Source organism: Mercurialis annua, linkage group LG2 (assembly GCF_937616625.2).
Source record: "Mercurialis annua linkage group LG2, ddMerAnnu1.2, whole genome shotgun sequence".
In the NCBI taxonomy this organism is placed as follows: Eukaryota; Viridiplantae; Streptophyta; class Magnoliopsida; order Malpighiales; family Euphorbiaceae; genus Mercurialis; species Mercurialis annua.
In genome coordinates, this window is record NC_065571.1 from 9,057,832 (window position 1) to 9,072,630 (window position 14,799).

Consider the following 14,799-nt stretch of genomic DNA (forward strand, 5'->3'; position numbering starts at 1 on the left):
ACACAGCCTCCACCCGACTGCCATCTCAGCGATGGGAATGGCTTAAGTTAACAAGAAAATATCCACACTTCTAACAAATCAGCCACTAAACCAACCATTACTCAAATAAACCAAACCATTACATACATCTGAGTTTTTACAGTGTTATACATTTTTGAATTAGTTTCTTCTAATATAATTCATACATTGGATCCTTATATTTTATTTTGCCGCATTGGACCCCCCAATCATAAAAATATTAACGGGTTCAGTTAGACTGAAAAAAAAATTCAATAGACTTATTTTAAAAAAAAAATAAAGATACAAAGACTTAGTTTTTAAAAAATATGAAAAATGGATAAATTTTGTATCCCAACTGCACTAACGATACATACGGGGTACACGTACTTTATTTCTGTAACATAAGATTCTAATGTCTACAAAATTAAACGTATAAAGACTTAATTTTGATAAATAAAAAAATAAAGGGACCCAAATTAAAAAAATTAATGCAGAGATCCAAAGTTTTTGCCTTGATTATAACATGATTCAATTAATTTTGTCTCCTACGGACCCCTCCGGCCCCGTCGGCGTCAACTTGCGGATCCTGGTGAGCCTACCTGGGTCATGTTTCTTCGCGAGAGAGCGTCCACACGGACCGCACCAACAAACATTCAAAGCACCGGAAACGATAAAACGACAAATGCCTTAAAATACCGAAAATCCCCAAACTCCACCTTCTTATTACGAAATAGCCACTGCAATTTCACAGCTGCTTAGTAATCCAAAAACCAAAAATCGCAGTAATCGAAGTAAAATCAGAAGAAAAAAACGTTTGAAAATGGCGTCTTGGTGTGCTATGAAACCGTTCCATGTCCCGGCAATGAAGGCAGCTCGCGCCGCTCCTTTAGCTATTGGCTGCGCTTCAATCGTCGGCTCAACTCTATGGCGCACTTCGAGCCGATCTTTTGCTCCGTTCGCTTCACTGACCACTGCTTCTTCTTCTACTACTTGTAAGAACTAATCTCTTATTATTTTTAATCTTAATTTATTCGTTCAATTTTCAGGTTATGTGAACTGTTAGATAATTTTTTGAATTTGTTATACTTTGAGTAGCTTTCTTTTGTTTGTGAAATGTGAGATTTAAGATAAAATTATCCGTTTTTGATTTTATTTTTAATTAATTATGCAATGCTTTTTTAAGCATTGTTTGGAATTGAAACTATATATTTAAAAATTCAATTAGTCTAAGTTCTTGTGGAATTTCTGTTTAGTTTTGGCATGATTTCAGTTGCAGGAATTGATTTTATAGAATGTAATGCAACCGAATTCCTGACGATTTTTAGGCTTTTCAAACAAGGGAGAACCGTAATTGAGGAGTAAAAAGAACATGTAACAGCATCCAGAGAGAGGGGTAGAGAAAAACAAAAGGATAAGGGTTGAAAGAAAGGACTAAATAAGAACTTAATCTAGAGTGTGCATAGAAACTTATAGTCTTGTGTAACTTTTAGGTTATGTATAACTTTTTATTTCGTGTTATGTGATCTGATTACAGCATGATGACCATGATGATGATGCCTAATGCTATGTGAATTTGATATTCGTTTTTCAGCTGTAAAGGAGGCCGTTAAATGTGATAAGGCACCAGCAGCATTGGGGCCATATTCTCAAGCAATTAAAGTGAACAACCTTGTATTTGTCTCTGGTGTTCTGGGTCTTATTCCAGAGGTACGGACATTTAACAGTTTTTCATTTGAATTCTTTTCATAAATATGTTGAGATCAAGGCAAATGCTTCAGTTTTCGAGATTGGATGAGTGAATTCTTTTCCCTATTTTTCTCTCTCTTATTATAGCCCCTTCTCATTTGTACTGATTGGTTCCTTTCATACTCTTATTCAGACTGGAAAGTTTGTATCCGATAGTGTTGAGGAGCAGACAGAACAGGTACATTAGCAAACCTTGAACTAACCTTGCGTGTTGTATGGCTCTATTTTACTTTGCTAGAAAACAAGTTGAAATACTGTTAGTGTTGAGTTTCAAGATGAGTTTGCATACTGAACATGGTGGCTGGAAAGCCAAGTTCAGCAAAGGCAAGATTCAATTAAACATACTTTATAAGCAAACATCATTGATTAGGCTAGAAATTTATGGGCCGAATGGCTTTTAACATAGGGATTGCTATACTTTTAGTGTTTTAACTTTTTACAAAATGACGATATGGTGTTTGAACTTTATTTTGTATCAAACTGGTGTTGTCACTTGTTGAATAATTACGAAGCAGTGTATTTGCTAGTTTCTGACTTTAACCAGTTTTCAAACTTTTAAGTTATTTCAGTTTTAGTCCTTCATCTTTAAAAACGTTCAAATAAACCTTAAATAAAAAATTAATTAAATAAAAAATTAATTAATTATTTTTTAAATGTTTTATATAAAAAAATTAAAATACGGAGTTACGGTTTCGGACCCACGAAGACCCGCCGGAAAAGGAGCAGCAGCTCCTTCTCCGGTGAGAAGGAGCAGCCTGCTCCTTCTCAAAGAAGGAGCAAGAGCGCCACTCCTCATTTTGAGAAGGAGCAGCTCGCTCCTGCTCCTGAGAAGGAGCAGCTCGCTCCTTCTCACCACCGGAGAAGGAGCTCCTTCTCCTGTGGGTCTAGTGGGTCCAAATTTCGGATCCATCCGTAGTTCGGCTTTTAATATTTTTATTATAAATTGAAAAAATTTATTATTTATTTATTGTTCGCGGTGTATCCGTTTATCGGATAATGGTAGATCCGTGAAACGGTAGACGATGTTGGGTCGTATTGAATATTTTTAATTTTAGTAATTAATATAAATTAAATAAAAAAAATATTAATTGTTTAATTTTGTGATGGAAATGGTTTTTTTGTACAATTAATAACATAAATATCTAATTTGTACATAGGATAAAAATAAAGGATTATTTTGAACTTTTTTCCAAATGAAAAAATGTCAATTCAATATATTAGGGTAACCTGTAATTTGTTGGTGACCTGCTAAAAACACCAATTTGTAATTTTCTAACAAGTTCAGACACCGATTCGTGATAAATTTTTGTTCAAAAATTAACTTGTTATTTTTTAAAAAGTTCACACACCAAAAGTATAGTTATCCCTTTAACATATTCTATAATGTTGAATAGATAATGAAAATTTGGCTGAGAAATAAATTCTTAAGCGGTGTTAATTAATGATCTTTAGTGGATCTGATTAGGGGAAGTTTAGGTTCTGGATTATTAAGTTAGGTGCATGTAGAGAGCAAAATTGAATTTTGCCTCTTTGTTAGTTAGCTCATTAACTCATTTAGACAAGCTAAATGGTTCTGTTACTTTTAACTCTTAGCACATACTCCATTTTTAGTGTTTGATCTGTTTTTCCTTTTAACATTTGATGAAATTTGAATCTGAAGCGAGTAGTCTTTTCCACCGACAATACCCTTTAGAATGTGAGTGTGTCTTTACATTCCTTGAAAGTGCTATATGGTCAGCAATTTCCATAATACATGCATTGTGTGTTTTCTTTGGGCGTGTTGATGCTCTGGTTCTTTCATATTAGTACTTGATAGGGCTTAGCCAAAGGACGAATGTGCTTTCTCAGCAATTTCCATAAATACATGCATTGTGTGTTTTCTTTGGGCGTGTTGATGCTCTGGTTCTTTCATATTAGTACTTGATAGGGCTTAGCCAAAGGACGAATGTGCTTTCTTTTTATTTGGTTCAGGTCTTTGAGTCTTTTGTAATTGATGGAGTTTGGCTTATTGAATTTGCAGTTGCTAAAAAATATGGGTGAAATACTAAAAACTAGTGGCGCTGACTATTCTTCTGTTGTCAAAACTACAATTATGTAAAAATCTTTCTCTTGGCTTGGCTTCATTTCTTTTGTAGTTTCTTTCTCTTGGCTGTCATCATCGGATTTTTATTTTGTATTGCAGGTTGGCTGACTTGAAGGATTTCAAAAAAGTGAATGAAATCTATGCAAAATGTGAGTTCATGGAACTTTCTTTGCTAGGACTAATTATATTTGACAATGGCATTTAATGTAAAACATGTAGTTTAAAACACATCTTCTAAGATTAAGGACACCAACGTTGCATTAATGAAATCAATGACAAAATGGTTATAAAATTTTACATTAGCATATAACCTAGTAAAAATTAAGGTTGTGATCTCCGGACATGTCATTGCTGAAACTTCATTTAAGGCCTGTCTGGGATTGCTGTGTGGAGTCAAAAAAGCATTTTTTTTATCGGTGTTTGGTTTGGAATTTTACATGCCCTATATGTTTACTCCAATATAAAACTAACAGACGGTTCATGTTCCAGACTTTCCTTCCCCATTTCCAGCTCGTTCAACATATCAGGTAGCAGCATTGCCAATGGACGCGAGGATCGAAATCGAGTGCATTGCTCAACTTCCCTGAAAATCTGATCTCCAGGCTCATTTAGAAACTTAGTTAGCTACCTTGAGAAAGTGATTTAAGTTAATAATAAAAGTGGGATGAAACAATACCACAAAACTGTGTTTTCACTCTTTCGGATGTTGCTTGTATAATGTGAAACTATTGTCAAGTAGTAGACATTATTTTGGAGCTAGAGGATGGCGATTAGGGACTCAGAAGTGGATGAGAACTATCGAGGAGTTAACGAAGTTGTATGAGAATTTTATGTTGTAATTGATAAACATTGAGGTGTTACTTGCCTATGGTAATGGAAATCCAAATTTCCTTGCGTACCCCATTCAAACTATATATCAACATTTAGCCTTTGATAATTAAAAAATATACAAGGAAAGTAAAAGGTGTTCAAAATCAACTCAATATTTTGATTGCTAGCTTGTGCAGTTGCACCGAATCAAAATAAATTTAAATAATAGTTTAATTTAAAATATTAATACAAAGAATGTCAAAAAAAAAAACCTAAAATTAAATAAGTTAAAATAACTATTTAATTTAATTTGAAAAACTAATAAAAATTATCTAGATTAGGTGAACAACACTAAACATCAACCATACATCCCGCTGTCATGTATGTAGCGGTTTAGAATTTGGAATCTTTCACAAAAAAACTTACACTACTCGGATTGGAATTAGTCTGAATATGAAAAACTTAAAAGATAGCAGTTGAGACCGTATAGGAAACCTCATGACCATGTGCCAAAAAAAAACATACATCCAGCTGCACGGAATCATTTTTAAAGAAAAAGAAAAGAAACGACAATGGCAGCAACTAAAAAACGCAGAAAGAGTAGAAAAGATAAGAGCTCTGCCATTCTTGAAAAGCCACAAAAATGGGAATCATCCCAAAAACTCACCCTTTTTATTTTCCCTTTTATATTTATATTACCCTTCTTCTTCTTCATCTTCTTTTATTATTCTTTACCTAATTCCACTTTCATATTTAATTAACTTTATATTGCTTCTTACCAAGGATTTCGGTAAGCTTTCTTGATTCCTTTTTATGTTTTTTTCCTGAAGAATTTATTTTGATTTATTGTTCTATACAGATCTTTCGGTTTTATTCTTTTCCCAATTATAATTATAGCTATTCGGGTTGGTAGAAGCTTACCAGCTGTTCAGTTGCTTTGAGTTTCTATTTATTTCAGCTGATTTTAATTCAGAAGCTGGTAAAATGTGTATCTTTTTCTTTTAAATTTCGATTCTTTTATCTTCAAATGAGTAAATTAACCTTCTTTTTGGTTGGTTTGGTTGGTATAGGCACAAAGAGTGGATCTTTTATGAATTGATTGATTGATGATCTCAATTCAGCTAATTGTATGTGTAATTGTTTCAGGTGTGTGTATCATCTGAATCATGGAAGGAATCATTTTCAGACGAGTAATTCCGTCGGACAATAGTTGTCTTTTCAATGCTGTTGGGTATAATTTTACATTCTAGAACTCCCATTCTATTTTATTTGTTGAACTGAGTGATATATGTTTTTTTTAACGGAACTTTTCAGGTATGTTATGGACAATAACAAGAACAAAGCGCCTGAGTTAAGACAGGTTTTCATTTATGACATCTTTCTGGCAATATGCATATTTGTGATCCATGATTTGGCTTTTGATGTAGCATGTGTGGTGTAATCATAGTGGCATGAGAAGATGCTTATCTTTGTGAAAAACGTAGCCACTATTAATATTAACAAGACCTACGCACTAGTTTAAAGAAATGTGTTTGATCTTGTTCTATATGATAGAAAAAGGATTTCATGATCTTGAACCGACCTTGTTTGTGATCGCAAATTCCAAATTTGTTTATGAAGAGCATATCTAATTATATTAGTGTTTAGATAGAATTTCTTCTGTATAATACTAGCTGATATAACTGATAGGGATAGGATCTTATTGGTAAATGTTTAAAGATGCCAAATGGCCAGAGGAAAAAAAATGAAAGAAGGTTCTTGATGTGACGCTCTTTCCTCTTCTCTTGCTGGAGAAGCGGTTACCATGAATTGATTTTGTGTATTATTCATTAAGTGCATATGTTTAGGGATTCTCAATATAAAGTGAGAATGGATAATTACTATTTTGTTTATTCATGTTTCCATTTTTCGCTCCAAACTTCACATGTTCCTGTATTATTTCTTGACATTCTTTGCTATCAATACTTTCTTTGAAGGTTATAGCTGCAACAGTGGCAAGTGATCCAGTGAAGTACAATGAAGCATTTCTTGGGAAACCAAATGCAGAATACTGTGCTTGGATACTTGACTCGGAGAAGTGGGGAGGTATACTGAAAAAATTATGAAAAAATAAGAATTTAACTGTTCGAAGCATGCTGCTTTTTTCCAGGATATCTAGGAGAAACAGTGCTTCTGCTAAAATTGTCCCTCTTCAGATAATAATTTTGCCTCCATTTTCTAGACATGATTTTTTCATCACTTCATGAGAAGCCTCTAAAATTTCCTTAAAGGTTTAGTATATAAGGATTGCTAAAAGTTCAAGTTTAGTTTTGATCCTAGAGTTAGGAACTTAGGATGTAAAAATGGCTTTTCTGGTGTGTTTATCTCATATGCAGCCTTTTATTTAAGCTATTCGAGTCCATGAAAGGTTGTTATTGGTGAATCGGAACAATTATTGGTTTACTATTAGTTATGCATTAATGCATGTCTTCCGGAATTAGTATTTGCTGTCATGAAGTTTTTGGTCAATGACTTCTCAGCCAGTAAAAAAATTAGGAATTTTTAATCATCAATTTTTTTGTTTGCTAATTTTCTGCATGGTATATGTAGGTGCTATTGAGCTTTCGATATTAGCAGATCATTATGGACGGGAAATTGCCGCGTATGACATCCAAACAACACGTTGTGATCTGTATGGTCAGGTCAGTATTAGCTATTTTTTTTCTTCATTTTCCAAGCTGCAATACCAATCCTATATAGAAAATGACTTTTTTGTCTCGGTAAAAAAAATGCTTTCCCCCCATTCTGCCCTCCGCCTTTCTCTCTCTCTCTCTCTGAATTCCATTTGTTACTATTTGACAGAACCGACGGTTCTCTGAAAGGGTGATGCTGATCTATGATGGGCTTCATTATGATGCTTTAGCGGTATACTATTCTTTCTTCATAACACTTTCTTAGACTTTGTATCTTCTTTTTCTGTATTTGTTTTTCAAATTGCAGGCAGGCTTGATCAAAGAGAAAGTTATTACTATAATATATGTTTGAGCTAGAAATCTAAATGTCTACTCATTATAACTTATATGCATGGAATGTCCTAACTGAGGCAGATCAAGTTGTTACATTGAGGAGTTGCATAGCTTTTAGATGCTATAATCAGAAAAACATATTATTAATCTCATGGATTGCAAAAAAAAAAAAAAAAAATTAAGTGCAAATGGTGCTTTCTTTGTTGTTCCTCATCAATAGTTTGCTACGTTTATTTATTTGATTCAACTTCTTGACTCCTTAGTATTACATTTGATAGATGTCTCCAGCTGAGGAAGCTCCAGAGGAGTTTGATCAGACAATATTTGCTGTTCGAAATGATAGAACAATTGGACCTGCCGAGGGGCTTGCCCTTAATCTCGTCAAGGAGCAACAAAGGTATTAATTTTTATTTGATGTCTTCTTGGGACTTAGAAGTTGTTTGATTTCGATTGCTGGTGTGTTATTGATGAACTCAAATCACGTGCAGGAAACGAAGTTATACCGATATTGCCAACTTCACCCTGCGTTGTGGTGTATGCCAAATTGGCGTGGTTGGTGAGAAGGTGATTAATCCTGATACTAAACTAATACTTTTGGTTTCACTGTCATTGTCAATACATGATTTTTCTTAGTTTTTGTTTTGAATATGAATATTATTATAGGGTGCAGCTGAGCATGCACAGGCCACCGGCCATATCAACTTTCAAGAATTCAGATGATGAAATTTGCATAGGAAGAAGAAAGCAACCCAAATCCTGTTGGAGTCCGTCCGTATCGGAAAGACCATTGATTGGAAGTGAACAAGTATTTGGATTGTTTAAAGATTGTTGTATAATGGTTGGTGTCAACGTTGCATTATTTTGTGAGAGGAAATTGTTTTATTTTGATTATTGAATAACATCAAATCATCTAGAAGACTTGCATGTTAAGTCATCATAGCAGCACTGAATTTCAATCCAACAATTAGCAGGCAGGCATCTGCTTGTAGCTTCACTAGCAAAGCATCCCATCATATACGTATGTAGGTGAACAGAATGAAACTTGATTGCAGACTTGGAGTTATATTCACGGGTGTAAGACCTCAATTTTAGTGCCCCTTCTGAGCCAATGATAGAAAATCATGATGTGATTAGGGCAGACCAAGTACAAAATTACAGTTTTTCTGAAGTAGATCTGATTGAATTCTACTGTGATTTGATTTTAAATGGTTAAAAATGATTGATTTGGATAATGAGTAAGATATTTAATTTGCAGATTAAGCTTTATTTTTGGACAAATTCTTTTAAACCCATCGAAAATAAAAATTTAAATGATAAGATTTTGATTATATATACACACATGTTTTAGTTTAATTGCTATATTTTAGTCCATAACTTGATCTGAATCAAGTCGAAAAGATAAAAATTTTGATTAATTGAGCTGATAATTTATATAAATATTTAGTATGATTTAATTTTTATTATGTCTTATAAAATAATTAATGTTAAATTTTTCTAAATCAATTCAAACGAAACCATGCATTGCAATGTAATAGTTTATTGTTTTGTTATAAGAAAAGATAAAGTTGGAACCAAAAAAGCTCAGGTTAAAAATATAAAATTTGTGTGATTAAAGTTAATAAGCTCTAGCATACCAGCGTGCACAACTATATTTTAGAACTTTTCCTTTTACTTCAATACTTCAGTTTTCCCATTAGCGTACACATGATAATGCAATTTCCTCTAAAAACACATTTGACTAATTAATAAAGCATTACATGTATGCCAAATGGGGCATAGTCCATGAAATTGAAGGCTGCAAATGATGCCATTTTTATCCTTGTTGAGCATTTACATCAAGAAATAAGGCTACTCGTGAAGTTGAGAACGATGCTTACTTATGTTATTTCCGTCTGGCTCTGTCAGCAATACCGGGAATCAAAATTTGCATCCTTGCTTCTAGATCTTCTGTTTGAGAACGTGTCGTATTTGGACTTTTTGGCTCTCCATCCTTGCCTCCATTAGCTTTGCCTTCAAGCTATTCTTCTGTGCACCACGCGGCCATTCGATGCATCCTTTCATTCCTCGCGTAATTTGAGGATTACCAGAGTCTGGTGAGCTCCAATGCCCCACCAAATCTGGGCTATGTTCGCCTTTACCTGACCCTCTATCCGGGGATAAAATGCCCACATTTGATTTTCTTCCGTTTGAAAGCCTTCCATTCATTCCGTCGACTGATATTATTTTGTAGTTATCCCCACCCGACCTCCAAAGCTTTGCGATGGATGATACCTTCTTATACTGCCTCGTAGGCACAGAACAGAGCTCGCTAATTTCAGTAACTGAGGTTTCATCACATGCATTTTCTTCCCAATCAGTCCCGCTGCCGGAGACATTACTGTCCCGGTAATTCTTATTGTTGACAGATGGAACACTCCCTTCAGGTGAATAACTTGAACCTTGATCTTCCAGATGGCTCACAGTTTCCCACCCACTTTCATCTTCTTCTATAGCACCATTCTGATCATAATACACATCGGAATGTCTATGATTTCCATTCTTCTTTCCCACACAGATTTCAGGACTGACGGTATGAATTTGTGAGGAATGGCTGGTCGGACTGTATGCAACACATGGTTCGATCTCCCTCTCATTGAGCTCACCGCAATTTACTTCTTCAAAGACAGAGAAAATATCATCTGGGTTTGGTGGGTCATATTTGAATTCCTTCACGGCCTGGATATCCACGGAGGCAGCAGCCTGTATAAGCGATTCTACTTCTCTCATTTCCTTCAAATCGGGTGCTGTACTTCTAGACCTTAAAAAAGTCTCTAAATCAGCTACAAGCTTGTTCATCAAAGAATACTTTGATTCAAGTGCCACCTTTGCATCAACCAGCTTCATTTGAACGCGCTCTTCACGCCATACCTCGGCCATCTGCAACATTCTCCTTTCCTCATCCACTTCCTCTCGAAGTTTCATGGATTCTCTCTTTAATGCTTCAACTTCAGCCTTATCTTCCCCAATTTCCTTAGCAAGCTCATCGCATACTTCCTCGATCAATTCTCTAGCCTTTCTTTCCTTTTCATAATCTTGCATAAACCGCTTTGCTGAAACTTTCGCATCAGCCAGCTCATTAACCAATTTGGAATTTACAATTTCCATCCTTTGGCGATTTTTTCTTTCACGGTTCAAATCAGTTTTAATATCATCGATAAATGCACGAATTTTATCATGCTCCTTGCTCCTCCATGCAACCCTTTCTTCGCTGACTTTCTTCAAGAAGTGCTCCATTTTCTTTTTTGAGGACCGGCGCTCATCCTCAAGCTCGTGAATGCGAGCTTGAGCTTGTTCTAGTTCAGTTTCAAGTGCAGAGACCATTGATACAGCACTAACTTGATGATCAAGACGCTTCATGTGGCTGTAAATCTGGCGCACATCATCCACTGTTTCCAAGCAGACAGGGTCCCACTTAGTAGCACCCTCCATTTTTGTGTTGGTAAACTGAAATGATGGTTCAACCTATAACAAGGGAGGAAAAGTTAAGCGTGCAATATGGGGATGCAAATATTTGATTTTGAATACAAAAATACATGGGCAGCAAAGTATGGAACAGTAAAAACAAGGGCATGGAGAAAAACAAACATTAACGTCTGCGTTTAAGACTTCACCAACAATAAAATTGCAGATGGCACATTATCTAATCAAGATGAGATTTTTTCAAGTTCATAACACCATCTTGGTCACAACTTTTATTTTAGTCCAAAAACACAAGTACATGACCATGCAAATAAGAAAAAACATACCAATTGTACAACTAACAATATAGAATTTGCCGAATGCTCTTTTCTTTGTTGTGAAGAAAAACATTGGGATTATGATAATATTGAGAAAATAAGAATAGTATTTCGGATGATAATTTTTTCTCATCTAAAAGTGAAATACTATGGCCCTTGTTGTCTAGAAAATTGACGATGTTCTCTTTTCAATGTGGACAGAATCAACTCAACTTGAACAAGTAAGATTTTACATGAGTTTCAGAAACGATCTAAAAGTTCTACAAATATATATAACTAAAACTTCTATGCAAAGAAAGCCCATGAAATAACTCCAAAATCGTCTTACGGAGGAAATGTAGCTATCCGATTATCACACAACAGAAAAATTTGTCGATAACCATGTCGCATGACATCAATCCTTGAAAAAATATCATCCAAAAGGAACAAAAACCAAGACATGTGACACACAAATACACAACATAAGACAATGATCTATAGTGCGTCGTTTCAGGATTACAAGTAGCATCACTAAACATTGTCCATTATGCACAAGACATTAACAGCCAACAATTCAGTTAAAGAAACTTTAACAACCTACTTACCTTACAAAAGAATCTATTCTTTCCGCCAGAGACAGAACTCGGACTCTGTAACGGATCCCTTACTTCAGAAAGGTGAGCTTTGCCACCATGATGAGGCATAAATGATATGCCTGTATGACCCGCACCGGGCTGTGAAGACAAAAGGAAAAGGCAAGACTCAATATCTCCAAAAGCCAATCACGAAAATCGCCGTATATTGCAATTATTAATTAAATGAAGATTAACCGAAAGGGCACAGTCGAGATTCGCCAGAACCCATTATACAAATAATGAAGCAGAGATCATATGATAATAACAAAAGATTTGTTATAAATCCACAGCTTAAAAATTTACCAAGTCTAGAACCCAAATACACTGCCCAACCAAGATTAGTTTATTGTAATTTGCACAGATTAATAATACCAAAATGAACATCAAATTTCCCAGAAATGATTAAATGCATTTATAAGATCATTAAAAAGTAAATACTCACACTGCCAAACAACATTTTTACCCCCCACATAGTCTCAATAGGAAAAAACATCACAAAAATTCAACTTTTAAATACTAATGATGTCATTTTAACTAAAAAAAATTAGCATTAATAATATAATTAACACTAAATATAGTAGCTTTAATTATCAGCATTACTTATTACTATCTCAAAAAATTAAATTTTGGAAACAAAGCACAATTAATGACAATAATTTCTAAATCCCAAAAATAAAATTAGATCTTCCCAAACTAAAAATTAAAAAAATAATAAATTAAACCCTACCGGAAGCCCTAATCGATCTCTGGCCATTCTTTTATCTCCATTACCACCACCACTCCCAACAGAGTCCGGTAACTGCAACCGCCACAGTCCAGCAGCAAGCTTCCTAGCAGAAACCGGCTTCAAACTTCTCCGGCGACCACTTTTCCGGCCACCACTACTCTCCAACTCCTCCTCTTCCTCTTCATCAACTATCTTGCGAGCTTCTTTATCCTGGATCTTCCACTTCAAGAAAGGAGTATCGGGTCGGGTCCTGCTCCGGCTGCGTCTAGAAACCGGAGTTACGGGTCTTTTAACTCGGTTTTTTCTAGCGTTGGGCCTATGACGACGAGGCTGCGTGAGATCTGGATGAGGCTGGGGGTTTAGAGCTGCTGTTCTTGAACAAGGAGGGGATGATACAGTGTTGGCCGGAAAAGTCGGCGCTGAATGCGGTGGTTTTCCGGTGATCTTCATTTCTCTTGGTGGCTGGTAATACTATCATCACTACAAAAAGAATGACCCATTTAGTAATGAAACCCGAGAATTATTTGAGGGGTTTTAAGACAGGGAGATTGTTTTGTACTGTTAGTTTATGTGTAGTGTCTGTGTGTGAAAATGTGAACTAAAAATAATTAAAAAGACAGGGTAAGAATTTTCTTGTTTTGTAATGGAGAAAAATGTATTAGTGTATATACGTATATTCTACGAGCGTGATACTCGTATACGATACCGTATTTAGCAGGAGATAAATGCGCTTTCTACATGTGTTTCTCTGCAGAGAGAGACGTTGGGTAATTTCTGATTTTTAAATGATCAAACGATGTCGTATCATATAATTTTTTTGTTATTTTTGGCACTTGGGCGTAGAATTGTGTATTGGTTAATTCGGTTCGATTAATTTAGAATTGAAAGAAGCCGATCAAACCAAATTAAATCAAAGTATTGCTTCAACCAGAATCAAATTGAATTATTTGTTTTGATTTTGATTTCTAATAATATTTTTTTAGTTTATATTAATTCAAAACCTTAACAAATTACGGTCTAACAAAATTTTATAAAAATGTTAGCATATTATAATTCATACTATATATATTTTTTTAAAATTGAATACACTCATTTTAAGTTATTAAGATATTGTACTAATTACTAATAAGATATATCTCAAATTTTATAAGCGTTTGGCAGAAATCTGATAAGTCATGAGTTCTATTTCCTCTACATATATTCTCTCCGCCAATTATATAAGAAAAATGTATTGTACTAGTTAAACACTAATATTTATAAAATAAATTAAAATATTTCTGAAATTTACATTATATTGAAAAAAAATCTTAATTTTTTTTATTAGTCAACCGTTAGTTAAAAAAGTTATAATATAGAAATATAACAATAATTTATCCTTTTATTCTGACATAATATTATATACATATATACACTATCATTAATTTTTTAACACATTATCTGTTTTCCTCTTTTTCTCATTTATCCTATATTTTTCTTATGATATTTGCATAAACTATTAAAAAACATAGCGGTCTCGAAGCTAAATCAAGTGGTTCTGCATCTGTTTTGACTATATATAGCTATATTATGTGTGAATTCCATAACTAAATAATTTTATAAGAGACCAAATACAAAGAATAAAAGCGCAAATTAAAAAACAAGAAAATAACAATTATATTGCACATTATGTGAACATGCAAGGAGATCTCTTCTTCTTTCTTCTCTGCATTATTTAGTCCCACTCTAAAAGGCATCCGAGGTAGATATTCCACGTGGCAGTTTGATACTAAATGAAAAAAGAATCGACGTGTCTCCTTAGCTTATGGCAGCGGATAATTTAATTCAATTTTTATTTTTTTTCGCAACTAACATCAAAACTCTTTATATTTTGGTCAAATTACCCACAATTATATTTTTAAAACGCATGAAAAATAAATCGGAGGTGAAAAATACGAAAAAATAGAAAATTTCATAATTTTTGCGATAAAATTATCTTAAATTATTTTTTAATAAAAATATATATTATGGCATAATCTGACCCAAAAATAAAGAGTTTTGA

General features: G+C 34.2%; 3 protein-coding genes across 4 annotated transcripts; 2 read left to right on the forward strand and 1 right to left on the reverse strand.

The window, feature by feature from the left end:
* The first annotated feature begins 760 nt into the window (after positions 1-760).
* Positions 761-4,727, forward strand: LOC126670399 (reactive Intermediate Deaminase A, chloroplastic). Its single transcript, XM_050364112.2, has 6 exons — positions 761-992; positions 1,592-1,707; positions 1,880-1,924; positions 3,767-3,840; positions 3,929-3,978; positions 4,319-4,727. Exons 1-6 carry the CDS (start codon positions 821-823, stop codon positions 4,414-4,416), a joined length of 555 nt encoding a protein of 184 aa, XP_050220069.1. The 5' UTR covers positions 761-820; the 3' UTR covers positions 4,417-4,727.
* Positions 4,728-5,220: 493 nt separating this feature from the next.
* On the forward strand, positions 5,221-8,574 carry LOC126670338 (OVARIAN TUMOR DOMAIN-containing deubiquitinating enzyme 2). 2 transcript variants are annotated; one of them, XM_056104794.1, is made up of 10 exons: positions 5,221-5,429; positions 5,499-5,618; positions 5,786-5,870; positions 5,954-5,999; positions 6,616-6,724; positions 7,229-7,320; positions 7,481-7,543; positions 7,923-8,041; positions 8,133-8,208; positions 8,308-8,574. In XM_056104794.1, the coding sequence occupies exons 3-10, from the start codon at positions 5,806-5,808 to the stop codon at positions 8,362-8,364; spliced, it is 627 nt and encodes a 208-aa protein (XP_055960769.1). In that variant the 5' UTR covers positions 5,221-5,429; positions 5,499-5,618; positions 5,786-5,805; the 3' UTR covers positions 8,365-8,574. The 2 variants fall into 2 exon arrangements, with proteins under 2 accessions (XP_055960769.1, XP_050219997.1); XM_050364040.2 differs by lacking the exon at positions 5,499-5,618 and having other exon boundaries at positions 5,222-5,429.
* Positions 8,575-9,295: 721 nt separating this feature from the next.
* On the reverse strand, positions 9,296-13,363 carry LOC126668966 (uncharacterized). The gene is made up of 3 exons (XM_050362229.2): positions 12,762-13,363; positions 12,005-12,133; positions 9,296-11,145 (listed from the first exon to the last, which is right to left on the reverse strand). The coding sequence occupies exons 1-3, from the start codon at positions 13,209-13,211 to the stop codon at positions 9,583-9,585; spliced, it is 2,142 nt and encodes a 713-aa protein (XP_050218186.1). The 5' UTR covers positions 13,212-13,363; the 3' UTR covers positions 9,296-9,582.
* Between the last annotated feature and the right edge of the window lie 1,436 nt (positions 13,364-14,799).

Excerpts from the sequence above, each read along its gene's own strand:
- LOC126670399 (XM_050364112.2), top strand. The coding sequence starts at position 821 with ATGGCGTCTTGGTGTGCTATGAAACCGTTCCATGTCCCGGCAATGAAG. Across the intron at positions 993-1,591 it reads TGCTTCTTCTTCTACTACTT|CTGTAAAGGAGGCCGTTAAA; the intron begins GTAAGAACTAAT and ends TTCGTTTTTCAG. Across the intron at positions 3,979-4,318 it reads GAATGAAATCTATGCAAAAT|ACTTTCCTTCCCCATTTCCA; the intron begins GTGAGTTCATGG and ends TTCATGTTCCAG.
- LOC126670338 (XM_056104794.1), top strand. The coding sequence starts at position 5,806 with ATGGAAGGAATCATTTTCAGACGAGTAATTCCGTCGGACAATAGTTGT. Across the intron at positions 6,000-6,615 it reads AAGCGCCTGAGTTAAGACAG|GTTATAGCTGCAACAGTGGC; the intron begins GTTTTCATTTAT and ends CTTTCTTTGAAG. Across the intron at positions 7,544-7,922 it reads TTCATTATGATGCTTTAGCG|ATGTCTCCAGCTGAGGAAGC; the intron begins GTATACTATTCT and ends TACATTTGATAG.
- LOC126668966 (XM_050362229.2), bottom strand. The coding sequence starts at position 13,211 with ATGAAGATCACCGGAAAACCACCGCATTCAGCGCCGACTTTTCCGGCC. Across the intron at positions 12,134-12,761 it reads GAGATCGATTAGGGCTTCCG|CCCGGTGCGGGTCATACAGG; the intron begins GTAGGGTTTAAT and ends TTGTCTTCACAG. Across the intron at positions 11,146-12,004 it reads AGAATAGATTCTTTTGTAAG|GTTGAACCATCATTTCAGTT; the intron begins GTAAGTAGGTTG and ends CCCTTGTTATAG.